Source organism: Osmerus mordax, chromosome 4 (genome assembly GCF_038355195.1).
Source record: "Osmerus mordax isolate fOsmMor3 chromosome 4, fOsmMor3.pri, whole genome shotgun sequence".
Taxonomy (NCBI): Eukaryota; Metazoa; Chordata; class Actinopteri; order Osmeriformes; family Osmeridae; genus Osmerus; species Osmerus mordax.
This window is the reverse complement of record NC_090053.1, coordinates 17,033,269-17,053,749: the sequence shown is the minus strand read 5'-3', so window position 1 is coordinate 17,053,749 and position 20,481 is coordinate 17,033,269. Positions and strand designations below refer to the sequence as shown.

Below are 20,481 nucleotides of genomic sequence, written 5' to 3'. Positions count from 1 at the left end.
TAGAGGGCCATAGCTAATTTAGATAGAAACTGTAGCTAACATTTCACACCTCCACGGGGGTTTTGACAAAAAAAAGAACAATATGATAGATGCAGTTCTAGTTACATTACACATGTTGGTTAATAGAGCATGGGAAGGGGGGTTTATTTAATTATATACATCGTCCACATGGTTTTCCATTTATGTAACCTAAAACTACATTTCAGCTAAGTAATGTAGAAGGCACGTATGCTTTATCTAATTTTGCGTTATAATTTTTTTTTCTGAGTAAGAGTGACACTTCCAAAACATTCTGATGCGTTATACTACATAAGAGGCTCATGAACGTATTGGATCTGCAATCCGCCAAACTTTCCAAACAGTAGGTGGCGGTAATGCACCTTATAATGTGCATTGCAGTCTGCCATAAAACAATGAAAGAAGAATTAAACTGTTGTTGGGAAGATAGATTTTGTGTGTATGTGAGTTTGTGTGGCTACAATAGCTAGCTCTACAGTAGCTTGGCTAGTTATGTGAGAAGTCATCTAAATAAATTGGTGATGTAGCGTAGCAGGCTGTACTTTTGTCGTTTAGGTATGCTTAACTAAGAACATACTTGACCATTGATGGGTAAGTCTATCCTCTCAGTTATATACTATAGCAGTATGCTGAAACCTAGGTTAACTACCAAAGAAACTTAGCACTAACAGTAAGGGAGGCTAATTATGCTAACGCTACAGTGAAATATTGAAAATGAACCACTGTTTCCGAAACTAAATGTAGTAATAATATCAACGTATATCGTATTTTACATGTCATTACATCACAATGTTAGAAGAGCAAAAAGTTCATTTTTGTTTGACGCTTGGAACCCTCCGTTGTTGTAAGCTGGACTTGCATTGAGAGAAGAATGTTTGTCCTCCCTCATCAGAACCAACATCGGCTTTCCTTATGGCTGAGCTATGAGCCAGAAAGCTAGAGCTACCGTTATGCTAGCAAGTTTCAAAAGCAATAACATTGCGTACGGTTTACAAACAGTAAATATAATTTGACAGTATGCCTGACAAGAAGAGTAGCTAGCTAACCATCCATGTCATTGTCCCCAAATCAATATTGATATCAAGATTTTCACGAACAAATGACCCGGCCGTAGTCTGTCGGCCGCAGTCTGAACAAGACACAAACCAGAACATCTAAAGCCAAACACTCGCTTAGCTAGCCTAGCCAGGTTTCAGATTTGCTAGCACTAAATTCGCAACATCTTGTTTTTGCACATCGTTGGACTAGTCTATAGCTAGTATAGTTGGCTACTGTGTGTGTCGGTAATGTGTGTGTCATTGGCTTAGTTATTGATCAGGGTTTTTTTCCCTCAGTTTTTTGGTTTTCGTTTAATTAGCCATCATCTAGCACATTTGCATAGCTAATTAGTGCCATTAGCTACGTAGATCTGTACTATCTGCCATGGACACGCGCCTTCCTCCTTCGCTGTAATGTGATATCACACGCGAGCTAGCTATCTTATTATAATATTTGGACAAATGCACGGAAGGTCTAACTTCATTAATGTGTTTTGTAGGTCCAGAGAGCATACCGAGCAACTAGTCAGCTACATCCTCTCTAACCCGCCCATGAAAAAACTAAACTAAAAACAGTAAGTGACAGTTCCATTCTGTCCCAGCTACTAGTATTATACAGTGTATAACTACGATTCTTGGCATGTTCATTATTGCTGTCAGTGCAACCAGGTAAAAAATATATATATGTGGGGGACAAAATGCACGGATGTCAGATCTGACGTCCTCGCATGGCTTGGTCAAATTTTTGGAAACTGAATCCATATGATTGCTTGACTTTATTGGCTTTTTATATAGCAGTAATGGTTGATACTTGGTTGAAACTGACAGTAAGCTGCCTACTAAAAGTTTGATATATGTCATATTTTGCATTACTCATCTGACTTTAATTGTAAATCTTTAGTGTCTTATCGGCGCGATGGCAGCATGCAAGATGCCTATGAGGATTTTCCACACAGAGAGGTAATAGGGATAGTTTGATAGAAACTTAACTGCCTTACAACTCCCCCCCTCCCACCCCCCTCGATATTAATCATCTAAGCCTTTTTCGCCAATCCAAACAGTGGAATTCTATCATTTCAGGTAATCTACAAGAGAGTTGTCAGTGTTGTCGAGAAGAGGGCTCTCTTGAGACCAGAACAGGACTATGTCCAGGAATACGACTATGATGACCAGCGGTACAGTGGTTCTCGAAGCTACCATGACCAGGATGGGAGAGCACATCGAGGCAAAAACATGCATGGAGTGGATGACCGAGGAGGGTACTATGGTGAAACTACTCGTTTTAGTAGTGGCAGCAGAAAGTCTTCACCACCACGCAAGGTATGCACCTTTTTAAGCTTCTTTAGGATCATAAGAACCAAACACTGTTTTCACTGGTATGTTGGGCTCTGCAGGTTATTCTGTCAGAACAAGAGCTAAGAATGTGTATATGACATGCTGTTTGAGCCTATTAGATTGTTGTAAAGGAAGAAGGAGGTTCAAGTCATATTCTACTTGGCTGAACCAAACATCCTCCACCCTGCTCTTTCTTCTAGGATTCGTATCCTTACTACAGAGGATCCAGAGATAATACTCCCACTGGCCGTCAGGTCAAGCTGAGGTACCATCCTAATCTTCAACTTTTGCTCATTTTGATTTCAACTTTATTCAACCGTGGAGGGTTAATTGAAAGCTACCTTGGAACAGTTTCAGACAGAACCTACGTGGCAGCTGAAACGTAGAGACTGAACCTGTGTCGTGCTTGAAAATGTGTATAGTGCCAGCATGTACCAGGAGGTGGCAGCATATCTTTACATTTGATCCTTCATACTATAGTAATGGAAAATTCATTCGAATGTCATTTATTATTTGAAGAGTTGCATCGTTGATTTTGTTAGCCATATGCAGGGTAATGAAGGATTTCGGTTTTAAAGATGATGTGCTTGTGCTTGGTGCTCGTGGGAATATGTTTCATGGTCTATTTTACTTATCCACCTCAGGAGCCTTTTTGAAGTTGGCCTTGGGAGCTCAACCCTACACAGAGTAGCAACACCCAGAGGCTCTGCCCAGCACTGCCTAGACAGCCGTCTAGCAGTAGCTTCTACAGAGTGCCAACAGTTCACAGGCCAAAGCCCCCCTCAGTGGAGTCACACCAGGTTTGAGACAGGGACAAAGGGCACCAGTGTCTACTTACTGAAGCAGAGAGCCAAACCCCCACAGGAAAACCAGTTGGGTTACTCCCTCCACTGCCATAGAGCTATACTGCTGGTCCTCCAGGCCGGGATACACCTACCTCCCTGAACCAACGTGTTCTGACCCCCCTGATTCAGACCAAGCATTGGCCTTTCTTGTACCTTGCCAGCCAAATTTGTTTTTGATGCATTAAACTGTGCACATTGTTTTTTTTCCAAAATACGTGCCAAGTTGTTGTGGTCAGAGTAGTGTGCATTCCTCCTGGTAGTGGACTTTCGCAGCTAGTAGAACTATCAGAAGACTAGCCTTTCAATCTCTGGCTTATACGTGATCAGTAGAACCCCTATTAGGAAGAGAGAACAAAAGTAGATTGTTTCAGTGGCACTTTAATGTACCATTTGGTGTGTTGTGGGCATTTTGTTCATTTTGTTTTTCAAATGTAGAGTAGGCTTGCTTTCCATTAAGGAAACACTGTTCACTTGTTTACCAAATTTCTGTCAAACTAATTGCACTGGCTGATGCCCATTGATTGTTTAGTGTTCCCATCTGTTCATTACAATGTGTTTGGTGTGTCTGGAGCTTGACCCATATGTAGCGTTGGCTAGAAGACTCAAAGATCTCCCCTGGAAGGAGGTGTGGTGCTAGCCATGTGGAAAGGTGGCCAGACACAAGCACCCCATTACCCACAACACCCCATTACCCCATCTCTCCATGCTCCCAAACCCCACCACACGGAGCTCCATTACCTTGGCAGCCCCCCTCAGTCTGAGTGTTTGAGTGGGAGCCCCGGTGAAGGTCCATGAAGCAGCCCCCCAGTCCCCGGATTCTGTCTTGTGTTGAGGGGAGGGGGGGGGGGGGGGGGGGGGGCGGCATGGCAACAGAAGCAGGCGACGGATTACTCAATCTGCTCCTTTGTAGAGCTCTTGACCTCAGATGATGAATAGCCGATAATGAGGAAAATAGGAGGCCAGTTAAGTGCAACTAGTTGAGTCTCTCTTTTTCCTCTCTCTTTGAACCATCAAAGCCACCTTGCTAAATCTCACCAGCTTTGATGGTTTTTGTAAAGTCACCTAGTTAATAGATCTCAAGTCATAACTGTGTGTTGCCAACCAATTAGTGCACAAACTTGATTGCAGAATTCTGATTTATAAATTCATGAAGAAGATGAAAGGGGAGAGTTTTGTTGGCATAATAAGCCAGATAACCTGAAAACATTTTGGCTAGTTCTTTGAAATATATAATTTATTGACAAGGAGTGCATGTAATTATGCATTTTATTTATTTTGGTTTAGAAGATTGTGGCTCTTAACAGACGGTCCTTTTAAGAAAGCCTCTTGGATCTGAGGGAGAGAAGACCTCGCTTATCTAGTTTATATCTTCTGAAAAAAAGCCACTAGTTTTCCATTTCTTCTTAGGAGAACAGTGACATCCACTTGCCCTGATTCTGTCATTTCGGTCTGTCTTGCTCTTAGATTAGAAAGCTGTTGTGTCCAGGATTCAGTACACCTACTGTACGCATCATAGTCTGTTATGTGAGACATGCTGTTCTAGTGTGTCATGTTGGTGAGCTGCGGCCTGGAATCTCTGAAAGGATCTTTTACTTTGAATGTAACATTCCCAAATGTAATCTAAATGTGCAGAGCAGTGCATCCTTCCATTGGTCCGGTAGTTTTGTTAAACAAACTGACCTTAATTTATGAGTGTTGATACATATGTTGCCCAATTGATTTACTTTTAACAATATCATCTTGTTATTAAAGATTCCTTTGGCTTTCCAAACGCATGAGTTGTTTTACGTCCTTTGGTGGTAAAAGAGTTGGTGTTAGTTTGGTGGGATTGTTGTAGAACTGGAACGATGGCAGTTAACTTTATTTGGCAAATGGCTGGCTAAGCCTTGGCTACTTCAAACAGGCCTGCAGTCGTAAAAACCTGAAGCCATGTTATGCCTGCTCTTTGTTAGGGACATGGCCTAAGTTCAGGCAGAGGTCAAGAAAGCCAGGTGCTGTTGGCTCATTTATACCTTCGCTTGGTTCTACTTAGTGTTGTGTAGTCACAAGTAATCACCAGGATCAGGAACGAAAACAATAGAGCTTGGTAAATAAACTAATGATTTTACCACAGCTTAAACAGATGTAGTTAAATGCAGGCGACCCTAGTAACCATTGCCAAATTCATGTGGTAAATGATCTGGATTAGTGCTGATGCTGTTGCTTAATGACCTGGTTTATCTTAAACTAATTCAGTGGTCGGAGGCCTAGCCTATTACATTCTTTTTTTATTGGTGTAGGAACCTTTTCACGCATAGAGAAATTGGCCCAGGTCACTTCAGATTCATGCTATTTCTACCCTTCACTGAATAATTCCACTAAACATATTTTCCCAAAAAACAAAGGACATTGCAAGCATTCTGTAATACTAAATGTGGAAACCTTAATTTAGCTCCTGTCATATAAAAAGCTATTCACAGAAAGGTCCTACCCACATCATGAAGAAGTCTTACTAACCAGATTAGGTACTTGTGCACTCAATCATTAGAAGTTCAGCAATTAAAATATTGTGGTTTGAACTGTGGAATAGATAGGAAATGTTTTCTGTGCTTGCATTCTCTAGCAGATGTTATTTTTTATTTTTATTTTCTTACAGGCTATATATGATGTCTGTGCCAGAGGGTATTACTCGCATTAGAGAGAAGGACTTCAATGTTTGTTCTAGACATGAAATGGTTCTGTCAATTGTCAAATGATTTGACTATGAATAATAATTCAACTAGGAATGTAACTGAGTTTCCTGGTGTGTTTTTGCAGCGGTGAGAGAGCTGGATCCCTCCCCAGCAGCAGAGGGCGTGGGCCGGGCCCCCCCAGGTCCCTGTCTGCAGGCAAGGCTGACAGAAGAGGAGAGAAGCCAATGCATGAGCTCACCTACACGGGGTACGCGGATCAATTTGAAGTGCCCACCTCTCGACTGGCATCTAAACTTCCGATAAAAACCCGAAGACCCCTAGTTAATTCTAATGTAATACAACGTTTTTCATTGCAAATGATCATTTCAGCTTAACAATGTGGGTGAAAAGTTGATAAAAAAATAAAATAAAAAATATTCTATGTGATCTCAGACTTTTGAACCCTACTGTATAGATGTACATTGTTTATGGTGCCTACATTATAGAGCTGTTGGTATAGTAGGATTACATTCAGCAGACGCTTAGCGATGTCCAGGTGGAGGATTTGAACCTGTGACCTGCAGTCCCATGCTCAACTACTGAACAGTTCACATCCCCAGTGTGTGAGCTTCTGCCTGCCTGTCTTTCCAGAGAGGACCATGAGGACTTCCGGCGGAGGGAGCCCTACCCAGGATGGGAACGTTCTCGTTCTGCCCTCAGTAGGGATGCCCAGGCCTGCTCCTACCAGCAGAGCCAGCAGAGGAGTAAGCACCCTACCCCACCCCCAGAAATTAGACCTAGCCGCCAGTTGTCAATAATAGATACCCAAGCTGAAAAAGAGTGTCCTTAAAATCGAATTTCAATGCATTAAATGAGAGCTTTCTCATTACGTTTCAGTATGTATTTTTCTACACAATTGGAAGTGTTCTTCAAAATGCACTGATTTAGTATACTCGCATACTTGTTTACAACTTTAATTTGCATACAAGTAAGTTTGTATGTATGCTTTTTAAGTTGAGTTAAAGTATACAGTTTCTTTTTTTTGCTGGGTATCTAGGTTATAGCAGGTTTATTGGCACTGTCTCTTGTTTTGATTGGAAATACCTGGATCGGATTTTGCCGTGACCGCCATTGTTATGTCATTTAGATTCTCTTGTTTTTTCTTCTCGGGGTATAAAAAAAGCTTACAGTCAAAACAGGGAGCTCGGTAAGGCCGCAGTGCCCCCTTCCCCCCCTCAGAAATTCAACTATTTCACCCATTGCAGCAGCAATCCCTGAACACAACAATATGCTTTGAATTATCGAAAATGATAGACATGCATTGTTCTCAGAGTGGATATTGTATTTGGAGCAACAAGCAAACCAATGGGGAATTCATTCGATTTAATGAAGCACCTGTATTGAAACCTCTGCAGTCGGTGCAGATGCCTTCTCACAACAGCATTTGTGGTTCATGATGTACAACTGGCGAACTGCAGATTAACAGTGCCTACAACAGCACATGTCAGGAACCAGCTAATTTTCACATAATGAAACCTGTGAGAACCTGAGGCATCTGTTTTTAGAGGTGTGCATCATTAGGGTCCAGGGTGTGCTCGAACATGTTAGGACATGCACAACCTCAAAGGAAAGGGTGGAAAAAGATAGCCTTGCTTTATTGCAGTGATTTGGCTTTTGATTTGAGGTTGACCTCAGCTGGGTGCGAAAGTAGCACCTCTATCGTCTTGTGAGGATTAATTAAAGTCAGAACAGCTTGTTTTCGAATGACCCGACGATGAGAAGAATATTATTTAGAAATGCAATGATTTGCTTGCTTATAGCTGGAGTATTCATGGAGTTGGGTGGTTTCCCGTTCATGATAACGTTTGTCATAAATAAGTTACGGGAATGTTGCATGTAATGTGTAGCCCTTCACCCAAGTCCTCGCTTGTGTAGAATAATTAAAGCCTTCATTGGGTTTTTAAACTCTGTTTTACAGAGTGTCTCCAGTTGAGAACACAAGTCTTCAGTTGGGTCTGAGGAGCCCCCCTGTATTTGGGCAGGACATTCTACCCCCCCTTTGAAGATGCAGTAAAACTGCTAGAAAACAGTTGTCCCCCCCCCCCCCCCACGTCTGGAACGCTAATTAGGCCAACACATCAAAGTAAACTCAAAGCTTTTGGGGTGATAAGGAATGCTCACTGGGCATAGTCTACCCAAGGAGATGAAATGGCTCTCTGAGTGAGCCTGGATGCAATGATTGCGTTTTAAGATGCACTAAAACTATGGCTAAAGGCAAGATACTGCCAAAAACAAATGAGAAGGGTCAACCTGTTTGTCACAGGGACATTCCGGTTGCTTCCACTGTTGGCATATGCCCTTGCCAGTGACGTTCTGTGAATAAAACAAATCGTTTCTATTGTGGCAGGATACATCCGTCATGCCCCAGTGAAAGCTGAACTGCAGTGCAGCATGCCTAGTGTACCTAGTCGGAGGACATCGCAGGCTCAGGGTGTTGACCAGCTGCTGGGCTGCACCACGGCCTCCATGTCCAGCTCAAACCTACCAGCATTAGAAACAACGAGATATGGACTCGTGCTTGAATTAACGTGATTTTAATCGTCGGGTTTGCCGTAGACATGACCTATTTGATATTGCTACTCTCTGAATACTTGTACGTTCCATCGAATGTTGTCCCCATTTCATCAGGAGTTGGTTATTGCTCAGTGGTTAGAGCATTTGATTGCAGATGGATAGGTCGCAGGTTCAAATCGCCCGCTGTACTATGTGTCTCTTTGGATAAAAGCGTCTGCTAAATAAATGCATTATTATTATTACTGTTATTGACAACACTTGGATGGTTCCCTCTCTCTCAGCTCATCTTGGATTAGCATCTAGTTATGAGCATCTGTTGTTGGGCATCTGTCAGTAATCATTGGAATTACACCGCTTAGTATTTTCCACTGATTCAATGTTTGTGGTGATGAGTGTGGCAGTTTTACCTTGCAACATACACATTGTATGTCCCTGGATGGCTGAATGGACTTTAGATCAACCGATTAGATTGACCTTGTCCTCAACAGAAGAGGTCACCAATTGACATTTTAATGTTTTTATTGCAGTTTCTCACTGATCGAGCGCATCATCTTTTGATTGTAGTTGATCCAATAATAAAACAGTGTTTTTCTTCCTAAACTGAGGAACTACCTCTGAGGTTCACTTGGTGTCTCACAACCTGAAAGCCCTGTAGTCAAATAAAGCTGAGGCCCAAGTGTGTTTTTAATTTGACCTTGGCTCGGTGTCATCGCCATGGGAGATTCCTTAAATAAAAACAACAATTTCCAGCTTGGACATATTTGTTTTCTTTTATAGACATATTGGAGGCGGCAGAGCACAATATTTCAGTTTAGTCACAGCTGAACTTCACAACCGCTGTTTTGAGAGCACTCGAGCAAGAGTGCATAAAGTAACCAGCTATTTGTCTGTGCTTTTCGACAGTCGCTTAGCATCTTGTCCTCTCCATTCTCCACAGTAAAAGTGTAATGAGTCCTTGGTAGCTCACAACAGCTAGTCAATTGTTGTTTCAAATGTGCTTTCAATAGAGAGAGACATTTAGTAGTCCTGTGTTGACCCTGATCTATTAGCTGTTTTGTAATTTATTTTTAAAAAGTAAAACCATAATCAAGTTCAGGTGAATGTATTTTGCTGTTTTACTATATCTCTCTTTCTTTATGTCTTTCTCCCTCCCCTCTTTTTCTCCAGACAGGGTTCCTAATCCCAATAGTTGTCTGGATGCTGTGCGACTCAAGGTAGGTCTTTGTGAATGCCACTCCCTGTGGTATCCACTTATACTGGAGAATATTGCCACCCAGGAACAAGGAGAATAGAAGTGGGCACTGCAGCCTGAGGACATTCTAAAAGACACAATAAGCTGCACTATACTGTCACCCTATAAAATATACTGTGCACTTTGAACACATTATGGGCAGGCATCATGTGAACAATCCAGCTTCTATACCTTTTGGAAACACATTTCATTACAGTTATGGTGATTATTTTTAGGTGTTGGCAGATCCACAACTTAATGTGATTCATTTAAGAATGTAACAGGCCACATCACAGGCTAGTGGATGTTCATTATACAGCCTCTCCTTTCTTGTGGTTTGGTTGGGGTCACGTCAGACAGGGCACCCAAGCACCACCAAGCACGTCCCATTTCCTTGCCAGGGATGACGTCTCTGTTCTGTGTAAACCGAAAAGTAATGAGCTAACATGGTCACAAAAGTCATTTTATTTGCTTCTGGATTTAGTTATATACCTTAAAATAAGAGAGAAAGTTGACACGTTGAATAGAACTCTGTGATGTATGTTGTCTTGGGTTTCTTTTGGGTTTCTTTTAATTGTTACACTTTTGTGAAGGGATGTATGTCTGTAGGTATTAGCTTTGATCTTGGACTGTCACCAGGCTTTGATCAAAGATGTATGGACCAGAACATCCTAGTTTACTATTTGAGATGCAGCATGCATAATGAAGCGTGGTAACGAGTTAGAAGCGTTAAACGAGAAGGCCGCAGACATTCTCCTCAGGTTTGTCTTGCATACTTTGAAACCAGAATCAGTTACCTAAGCCAAATGACCCCTGACCCTTGACCTGCTCCGTCCCAGGCGGAGCCCCCTGCATTGGTTTCAAAGGCGGAACCGGGTGCGAGGGTCAGCGTGGAGTCAGAGAACGCTCCAGAAGAGGACTTTGCGACTCGGCGGTCGAGGGAAATCACCAACAAAGCTCTGGAAATTGAGAAGGTAATGAGTTTTCTCAGTCCCGACCCCTTCCGACTGCCACTTCCGCCAGCTACTGAATTAGGCTAGCTATCTCTAAACCTTCCCCCGCCATCTGGATTACTGGCTCTCGAAAACCCCTGCTTTATGCTGCAGTGTGGTGTCTGGGGAATATGGTTTTTCCGCCCGTTTATGTGGAGGAGAGAGAGGGGAGGATGAGTTGGCAGAAAAGCTTTATGCACGGGGGGTTGCAATGCTGTGCATGCCCACCAGCCACTCCCTTGTACACCATACTCTACAGTACCACTTATCTGTCCCCATTAAATCAGGGCAGGAATTGCCCTGCAGGACTCAGGCTGGCCACCCACGGAGTGGCACTTCTCTTGGCGTTAACCCTCATGCTTAGCCTGCCATGTGTAAGCAGGTCACAACCGCGGTGAGGGCCAAGCGTCCGTGGAGCACATTTGCCGTAACATCTGCTCTGGGCGCCAGCGCACACACCCGTTTGTTGCAGCGCCTCAGTGAAAACCCCCGTAGCGAGGGGTAGAACCGAAGGTGAGGCTGGAGTGTGGGGTCGGAGCAGGGGATAGGAACTCGACCTGAAGTCGAATTTGGTATGAAGGCTCTGTTCCGTGGCAGTTATTCATCCATATGGAGGGAGAAGACCGACACCCACTTCCACCTCGGAGCACTCAACTGTTGGCTGGGTAGCGAGGCCTACAAGTAATCCCACTTTTTATGATTTGTGATTGTTTGTTTTGTTTGGCGATTTTAAGTTTGTGTTCTCACCGTGTTTTCTGAATGAAACGGCACGACAGTCAACATGAAAGTCGGCCTCTGTATGAAAACCTCGGCGTGGACATCAGTCAGATCCAGCCCTTCCATTAGCAGGAGTGTTATTTGAAAAGTTGTAGCAGTAAATTAGTGAGAGGACCGTTATTTAAAACCTTGGGTTTTAAATAACGGCAGGTGACACTGCAAGCTTAATGAAACCCTCCAAAACATCCACTTTGTTAAAGCAAACCGTTTTATTCTCTTAATCTGTATAGATTATATAAAACACACAGGCCAGGCATGGCTGGGAGTGATTTACTGAAGAGCCCATTAATCATTTCAATCAGTGCAAATGAAACGCATCCATCTGAACTATTAGGCCTTCCATTGAGAGGTTTTGTAGCTTGAGTGATTAAAATGGCTCTTTTAATATCCCCCTAATCTGTCCCAGCCCTCTACTCATTACCCCACTTCCTGTATGACACGGGACCCCTGCCTGCATCACCCCACTCATTTGAGCAGAGCTCCACAGAATGTCCATGCGAGTTTCACATTCACCCCCTGCCCCTCATCCACACACACCTGTAAACACACACTCACACAGACACACAGGCTAAACACTTACACAAGCTAAAACCACACACACCCATGCTAAACACAAACATGCTCTACCGTACTCCAGAGCTCCATATCTGATGTGGGGCCGGAACGCTCCCCCAGGCTCGGCTCCTCAACACTGGGGTCTCTGAGGGCCCCTAGCCCGTCCTGTGTGGCCCTGGCATATCAGGCCGGGAGATCGGCCCCCCAAGTCCCACCACAGGGAGAGGAACCCAGGCTCAACCTCCCCCACTAACCTCCCCCGTAGGCTCCCCCGCAACCTCTCTTCCAACCTCCCCCCCCACATTCTCCCCAACCAACACACTAACCAGACCCAGTGACCCAGTCAAACACACCCTTCCTGTTTGTTTTGGTTTAAAAGGCAGCAGTTAAGAGAACAGCGGCCTTTTTATGAAACTTTCCTTGAAGTGCGTATTGTTACAGCCTTTATATAGAGCAACGCTAAGTTCTTAGTGTGTGTAATATTGTTGTTGTGTTGTGTGTTTGTCTGTGATAGCGTAGTCTTTCTGTAGCTCTGTCTGTGTCAAGGGAGATCATTTAATTAGACTTCATTGTTCGTTGCAAGGGTTTTTTTCCCCCCTTCCATCTCTTCTCCACTTCCCGAGCTTCAAAGTGTATAGAGGAGTGTACAAAGGATGTCATGAAGTGAGAATGCAATCAGTGTCGACACACAGTCGAGCTGAGAGGAAAAGCAGATGGAGGTTTTTGTTTTGAAAGATGACAAACACAACTATCGTTGAGTGACCAGGAGGGTCCTGGGATACGGGACATGGACTCTGCATGCTTTCGTCTTGTTATTGTTACTTGTTTCCTTTTGACATCTTCAAACCTGGAAGTGATTAAAACAAGCGCATTTTCCAAAGGACTTTCCCTACCGTTCGGTGTGGAAAGTCAGATTAGAGTGAATCAGATTTAGAGAAGCCACTTCTCTGACCGTCTCAAGGGGGGGGGGAAAAGTCTGTCTCTCCTGTCAGGCTGCAGCCGGTGTTGCTTTAAGAACCTGACTTGGCCACACGTGTTGTGAGTCTCTCACTTCTCTGTGGTAGCGGCTCAAGGCTATCATTATGTGGCCCCGCGGATTCGCTTGACATCATCAGCAGACATTAAAGCGTCCGTCTCAGTCCAAACATCTCCCACAGTCGAGTATTTCTGTCAGAGTTTCTCACTCGCTCTTGGCCCTTCTCCTCTATGTTTGGGTCTCAGCAGTTCTGAGTCTGGGCATGAGATACCCGTCAAGGTCGATGGCTTGTTTAACAATATGGATGATGGGGGAACTTTCCTTACTTGACGCTGTGCTACAATCTTTGCATACATTCCCCCCCCCCCGCAGCACAGTTCTGTGCAGGTCGGAGCTCTGTCCCCAGTACTGAGAGAAGACTCAGCAATGTGGGGGGTTAGCGATGTGGGATGAGAGGCTGCAGTACGTGTGTGTGTGTATGTTAACTGCCTCAACATGCTGCAGCTAGTAGAGCAAGGGTATTTTCAGGGCGTTGAGGACGAGGGGAAACTTGGAGAGATAGTCAAGGAGAGGGGGACGGCGAGAGAAAGGTGAGAGAGCGAGACGGAGAGGGCGAGGGGAGAGAGAGAGCGTCAGAGTCTTTCAGACGTCTGGGACCTGCAGGCACTTTGTTGAATTTACTTTTAATTAGCAGGTAGCGCAAAGGAGAGAGAGACCCCTCATTTTGTTTCAATCGGGAGAGCATGATGGCTTCTGTATGAATCTACTTCACCTCAGGTGCCTCCGACAGTCAGCTGCCATGCAGGATAGAATGGATCAAGAAATAGGCCTAATATTTACAATGCGAACAAGTCTCGGTCTCTAATATAACAGGAAATGTATGTTGTACATCCAGTTATCCCTTTGCTTTTGGTATTTGAATTGTTGTTGAACAACAGTTCCTTTAGCTGTTTTTACGGTATGAAAGAGAACAGGCTACTTCTCCTTGTACAAGTCTGTTTTTATACTCGCATTGTCTCAGGTTAAATGTTATATTATTCCCTCTTTCCCTGACCTTTCCTGGTAGCATTAAGCCTCGGCCCACCCAGCTGAAGTGGAGCACCACCCATCTGAAGTGGAGCACCACCCATCTGAAGTGGAGCACCACCCAGCTGAAGTGGAGCACCACCCAGCTGAAGTGGAGCACCACCCATCTGAAGTGGAGCACCACCCAGCTGAAGTGGAGCACCTCCCAGCTGAAGTGGAGCACCTCCCAGCTGAAGTGGAGCACCACCCAGCTGAAGTGGAGCACCACCCAGCTGAAGTGGAGCACCTCCCAGCTGAAGTGGAGCACCACCCAGCTGAAGTGGAGCACCACCCAGCTGAAGTGGAGCACCACCCAGCTGAAGTGGAGCACCACCCAGCTGAAGTGGAGCACCTCCCAGCTGAAGTGGAGCACCTCCCAGCTGAAGTGGAGCACCTCCCAGCTGAAGTGGAGCACCTCCCAGCTGAAGTGGAGCACCACCCAGCTGAAGTGGAGCACCACCCAGCTGAAGTGGAGCACCACCCAGCTGAAGTGGAGCACCTCCCAGCTGAAGTGGAGCACCTCCCAGCTGAAGTGGAGCACCTCCCAGCTGAAGTGGAGCACCTCCCAGCTGAAGTGGAGCACCACCCAGCGTTTGTCCTCTGAGTGTCCTAAGTGGCCATGGACAGTTCAGGTTTCATCCAGGATGCACTTTAACAGGCTCTGTCCTGTACTGAACCCTGAGTTACAGCTTAATAAACACCCCCCCCCCCTCCCTTCCTCTTTTTATTTGTTGCAATACCAGACCCCTGTTACGCACACACACACGCAAAGACACACGCTCGCACACATACACGGGGCACACACGCAAAGACACACACACTCGCACTAAGACTTGAAACTCACACCCGCTTGTCTCCTAGAATGAAATACTCTCCGGAGTCTTTTTGCCTGGTCGACTTTACTTCCTGCTTGACTCTGCATAGGGATGTGAGTCGACAGCCAGCAGCCTCTGCTGTGTCCGCCATTCTCCATGTCCCTGTTTGCTGTTGCCGCTGTGATTGGTCTCACCCAGAAAGGCACAGTGTCCGAATATGTGAGATCAGACGCTGTCGCTCTTTTTCAAGGTAGACGCTGGGAAACGAAATGCTTTGCTGCCTACATACCCTATATGACTGCATACTCCTACTGTGACACAGCAGAAGCTCTGACAAGCTAGCAGGTTGTTTGATAAAAACCGCTTTTTTGGAGAAGTGGGTTAAATGTCTCGCTAATTTGTGTGTCCTTCTGACAAAGTTACTGTATTATAGTAGAATGTATAACATATAATAGGTTTGACCACAGATGAAAGGCATTCATCCTGACGTCCTTACAGACATTTCTAGGTTTAATCTTCTTGTCAGAACCTTTTCATTTGGCATTTAGCTGCCCTTTGAAGTGAGGAGAGCTTGGGCAGGATTAGCTGAACCTTGGAGGACCCTCATGTCCCAGATTGCACCCTGCCCTGCAAGAGCACTTGGTGGTGCAGTGTGAAAGCTGGTCCAGACCAGGCTTCTGGCAGGGATCGTATGCTGGCCCCACAGCGGGGCCCCTTAGCCCCGGGTGATAAAGGCCCAGTGGGCTTGCACCTGGGACACTGGGCTGCTTTAATAAATAGGTTAACGGCCATTTCAACCTGGCCGTAAAACCTGAGCTAGACCTAAAAGCTTGTTACAATGTGGTGTGAAAGAAGTGTGCAGTCCCACTTACAGACTAACACCTCTGCTCCTCTTTGTTCCGATGGACACGCACTCTCACAGGCCAGCTCACACACACCCACACCTGTTTTGCTGAACGCACCTACTTGCCAGAAATGGGTTCATTAAGTTCACGGGAAAGCGTTGGTATGAAGAATAGGTTAGAATCTCTGGGAGCCAGTTAACCGTGTGTGTACGGTTGTGTGTGTGTGTGTTCGTGTTCCCAGCAGTCGTTGAACCTATTTAATACTCCTCAGGCAAAGATGTCTTTGCTCAACTTGAAAGTTGTTCTTTTTAACAGTTTACTACACCTGTGCGTGTGTGTAACTTTGTATCTGTCTGTGATTAGCTGTACAGGCAGGACTGCATAACGTTCGGCACGGTGGTGAACATGCTGGTGACCAAGGAGCCTCGTCTGGACCAGCTGCTGCAGGCTCCTCTGCATCAGAGCCTGATGGAGATCAAGGAGCGCTGCTTGGAAGACCTCCGACACTTCATCGAGGACCTGGACCAGGTGGCCTCGAAGCTTGGAACGCCCTCCAAGTGAGAGTGAAAGCAACCTTGCCCTGATACGACGTTCTAATGTGAAGACACTAGTTGACTTATATAGTTAGTTATGATCATTAGTATTCAAAGTATTAGTATAGGGAGGAGGAGAGTGTTTGTACTGTGATGGTATCACAATGCAGTCCAATGTTATTGGAACTGCAGCTGTTTATTTGTATTATTTTTATTATTGTTGAACATGTTCCTTGGTCCTACTTTTTAAAAAGTGAGTTATGCGAATTTTGTGGCCTTCACAATACAAAAGTACGGGATTGTTTTTACTGAGGGGCACTGTGCCGTCATATACCTTAAACAGTAATCAGACTACACAATGATGCCAAGTACCTTTTCTCTGGGTCTTGATGGCCATTACAGTCCAGTCCAATTGTATCCTGGACCTGAATCATACTGATTCCGTTGAAAATTGTGTTATTGAGAGTTTTGTGGAGATCAACTAAACTTCTATATTTATGGGGCAGTGTAGATGGTGTTTTCTTAAAACTGCTCTCCAGCAACCTCATCAAGCCGCACTGAAGTGCACATTCATTAACATTTATTTTCCTATTATGACAGTCTTGTGGCCACATCTTTTATTGAACAGATTAAGTTTTACATTGTAAACCATGTTACGCACTTTTTGTACTGTTGCGTACGTACAAATATCATGTTACACTACAGTCATGTCGTTTTTGTGTTCATAATAATAAATGTATTGAATTACTAGAACTGAGGTGTGTGTGTCTGTCAGTCCTCTCTCACAAACCACTTAGGGATTCAAACGACCAAAGAAAGTCTCACATCATAATATATGTTTTATTACAATTATCAATTTTAACCTTATATTCCAGTTTTTTTTACATTTATACAGATTACAATGATCTGTTTACATTACAATATGACCCATAAATAGAGTAGTCCACCTAACCAGGCCCTATAATGCATACTGGTGTCATGCAAGAGTCAGGGCTGCAGAAGTCTGAATACTAAGAAGCACATAAATGATGGAAATAGCAATGGTCATACTCTGTCAAGCCACAGTTGACATCCTATTTTTATGTTTAAAACCTTTGTTATGAAAATGAGTTCTGTAATTGCCACAAAAAAAACTTTTGGAACTTGGGGGTATAAAAAATATCCATTATGTATCTGAACTTTACAATATTTACATTCATATCTGCACTGTTAAATAATCATTTCAGTTTGTCTTTAGATGTTGCTTTATAAATATGTTTAGCTCTGAATAAATGAATTCAATGTTTTTTGTTACAGACTACTGAAATGTGTTTGGTATTTGTATTCAATATCCTAATTGAGGTGATGACCAGTGCTGTGTGTTTACATGTACTTCCTGTTTACAGAATTTAGAAATGTGACTGACTATTTGGATTTCTTTTCTCATTTCAAATAGTGGCAACGAGATACAGATGGCTACAGAGCACGTTAACTTCAAGCCGGGGAAATCATGAAAGTCTTAAGAAATGATACAGTTCTTCCCTTTGTGTCCCTTCTTCTTGTTGGACTTAGTCCGGGGGCCGTAAGGCGGCGAGGGGAGGCCTGCCATGGGGCTGGGCAGGTCCTCTGTGTAGTAGTGTCTGTGTGGCCGGGGCTGAGGGATGGGTTGGCCCAGGAAGAAGCCCTCCTCCTCCGACTCTGAGGAGGAAGATGAGCAGGTGGAGCACCAGTCGTCGTCCTCCGCACACAGCCCCAGAAACCTCTCCATGGCCGGGCCCTGCAGCCCGTAGTCGGGGTTGGCGTGGGGGTGAGCGTGGGGCCGCTGGATGTGGCCTGGCTGGCCAGCCAGGAAGGTCTGGGGCCCCTTGGGGTTGACGGCATGCCCTCTGTGGTCCTCTCGGTAGAACACGCGGGCCCTCTCCTTGGGCACCAGGTGGAGGGCGTTGTCGGAGCGCGACTTGCGGCTTCTGCGCCGCCTGTGTTGGTGGTTGTGATGATGGTGGTGATGATGGCGTCCAGCGCGAAGCTCCTGGTCGTGCTCCTCAAAGTGGTACGCCCGCCGCCTGGTCCGCTCGCTCATGGGGGGCTGGCGCACTGGCAGGTCACCGTAGCGATGGTTGTCAATGACATCGTCGGAGAATTTGACCTGCTGGGGCCTGGACTGGGAGCGTGTTCTCCTCAGTGCGGGGAGGTAAGGAGGCTTGGGTCTCTCCTCTGGTAGAGGGGCCTCCTCCTCTTCCTCCTCCTCCTCCGGGACGTTCTCCTCCACCTCCTCCTGCTCCAGCTCAGACGTAAGGCTCTTTAGGGAATTGGCACTTCGATGTAACATGGAGGAGTTCAAGGTTCCCATGTTGCTGGTTTTCTCACAGTCCTCTGTCTCCAGCTCCTGGTAGTTGTGGAGAGAGTAGACCAGCGGTCTGTCCTTACTGTCGCCATCAACGGAAGCTCCTGTGAGGAGAGAGGGAGTTAGAACGAGGTGAAATGTTTTCGACAAAATGTGGACGTGCAATGTGTCTCGTCTCACCTTCCACAATGCCATGGGTTGATGCTAAACATTTCATTTGGACATTGAACGTTAGGTTGGGTCCACTATAGTTCAGTACCTCAGTGGAGTCACGTTCAGGCGAACCGCTCTTACCGGTGATATTGGAGAGTGCCAGGGAGTCCATGGAGTCTCTGACGCTCTGCTCTGCCTGCTTCAACTCATCGGTGATGCACTCCAGCGAGTCATCGTACCACTGCTTCTCTTCTCTCTGGAAGCCCGCTCCAGCTCCATGCTCCAGCTCCAGCTCCTGGATCTTCCGGCTGCTGGCCGGCCCAGGGTGGCTGCCGTAGGCCGAGTCCCCAAGCCCGTCCTGGGACTGGGCCCAGTACATATCAGCCTGGTACTTCTTACTGGCCAGGCTCTGGCTTCCCCCTCCGCCGACCCCACCGCCTCTGCCGGCCATCCCAGCCTTCACCTCCTGCTTCAGCTTCGTCTCCGTCTCCGTCTCCGTCATCCACGGGTCGGCGGGCCGCGGTTCGTCCGCCTGCTGGAAGACGCCGTGCTCGCCGAACTTGAGCAGAAGCTGGGTCATGTAGTCCTCGTGCTCCGCCCACTCCTCCTCCCGGTCCTCGGGGGCCTCCACCTCCTCTCCGCGGCCCCGCCAGAAGCGCTCGTCCGACAGGCTCATGTGCGCCAGCTTGTTGGTGAGCGTGTCGTCGTTGGCGTCGGCGGTGAGGCCGGGGAACTTGTAGTTGACGGAAGGCGAGAAGAGGAGCGACTGGCGGCATTGGTCGGCCGAGCGGCTGCTCTTCCCCATGCGCACGCTCCGGCGCGACTCGCGGGAGCGGGCAGACTGGAAGGCGGAGTCGGAGGAGTCGGAGGCTTGGACGTCCTCGCCCAGGCTGCAGACCTTGGAGCAGTAGATGCGTCCCTGGCGAGGCAGGAAGGGGCAGCCCAGCAGGGAGCTCTTACACTGGGCACAGCTGAAGCAGCTCTCGGTGGCGTGCCAGTGGAGCCCGTCGTAGGTCATCTGGGCATGGTCCACACCTAGGAAGCAAAGGGGTCGAAGGGTGAATATCCTGCAGATTTCACACTTAAATGTACATTTGATTTATTTGGCAGCATTTGTTTTTATCCAAAGTAATGTACAACATGGTGCATGTCGAAGGTATAGCAGAAGATCAAGAATCAGAAGTGCAAGGATTTCGGTGGTCAGAGTCTAGAGATGGTCTGTATTCACTAGCCACATCACAATGTAACCAAATCTTAGCTACAAGGCACGGTGGACAAAAAAGACAGCTCCTTTACAGCAGTGTATTGGACAGTGCACATGGACAGTACCAGGTAATAATAATAATACAAGACGGTTGTTGTGTGTTTTCTAGAATCAAGAACTCATTTGACAGTGGCAGTGCCAGGGAAGTACCGAGAAAAACTGACAACCATCTAGTCTGAATATCCCAGAACAAACTCTCACCAATGTGTTCCCCACAGGCCTCACAGTACTCGGCGTAGAGCGATTCAAAGCAGCCGCAGCAATATGGCCGCCCATCCTTCATGATGTAGCGCTGGCCTCCCAGAACTGTCTCGCATTCGAAACAGGAGAAGTGCTTCATGTGCCAGTGGCGTCCCTCCGCCTCTGTGCACTCATCAGCAAAGATAATCTATGGAAATAAACACACGGTTAGATAGTCAATGTCTGGAAAATGACAGAGAACTCGTTCAACAAACGGTTTCTAAAATAAAGCTGGGAGGATTTCCTCTATTT

General features: G+C 45.9%; 2 protein-coding genes across 6 annotated transcripts in view; one reads left to right on the top strand and one right to left on the bottom strand.

The window, feature by feature from the left end:
• Positions 1-451: 451 nt before the first annotated feature.
• LOC136941723 (periphilin-1-like) lies at positions 452-16,981 on the top strand. Of its 3 annotated transcripts, XM_067234282.1 has the most exons (11): positions 452-609; positions 1,556-1,630; positions 1,957-2,015; positions 2,136-2,375; positions 2,591-2,655; positions 3,035-3,190; positions 6,032-6,154; positions 6,538-6,650; positions 9,628-9,674; positions 10,531-10,665; positions 16,080-16,981. In XM_067234282.1, coding segments are annotated over exons 2-11 (1,137 nt in total). In that variant the 5' UTR covers positions 452-609; positions 1,556-1,629; the 3' UTR covers positions 16,278-16,981. The 3 variants fall into 3 exon arrangements, with proteins under 3 accessions (XP_067090383.1, XP_067090385.1, XP_067090384.1); XM_067234284.1 differs by lacking the exon at positions 3,035-3,190; XM_067234283.1 differs by lacking the exon at positions 10,531-10,665.
• The window catches only part of prickle1a (prickle homolog 1a), a 24,545-nt gene continuing 21,017 nt past the window's right edge, over positions 16,954-20,481 (bottom strand). For all 3 annotated transcript variants that reach the window (XM_067234279.1, XM_067234280.1, XM_067234281.1), the window contains 3 exons: positions 20,191-20,377; positions 18,867-19,760; positions 16,954-18,676 (listed from right to left, as the gene is read on the bottom strand). In XM_067234279.1, the coding sequence (XP_067090380.1) occupies positions 17,748-18,676; positions 18,867-19,760; positions 20,191-20,377 (2,010 nt within the window). In that variant the 3' untranslated portion in view covers positions 16,954-17,747. The remainder of the gene's footprint in view (positions 18,677-18,866; positions 19,761-20,190; positions 20,378-20,481) is intronic.

Excerpts from the sequence above, each read along its gene's own strand:
- LOC136941723 (XM_067234282.1), top strand. Across the intron at positions 2,376-2,590 it reads AGTCTTCACCACCACGCAAG|GATTCGTATCCTTACTACAG; the intron begins GTATGCACCTTT and ends TCTTTCTTCTAG. Across the intron at positions 2,656-3,034 it reads GGCCGTCAGGTCAAGCTGAG|GAGCCTTTTTGAAGTTGGCC; the intron begins GTACCATCCTAA and ends TATCCACCTCAG.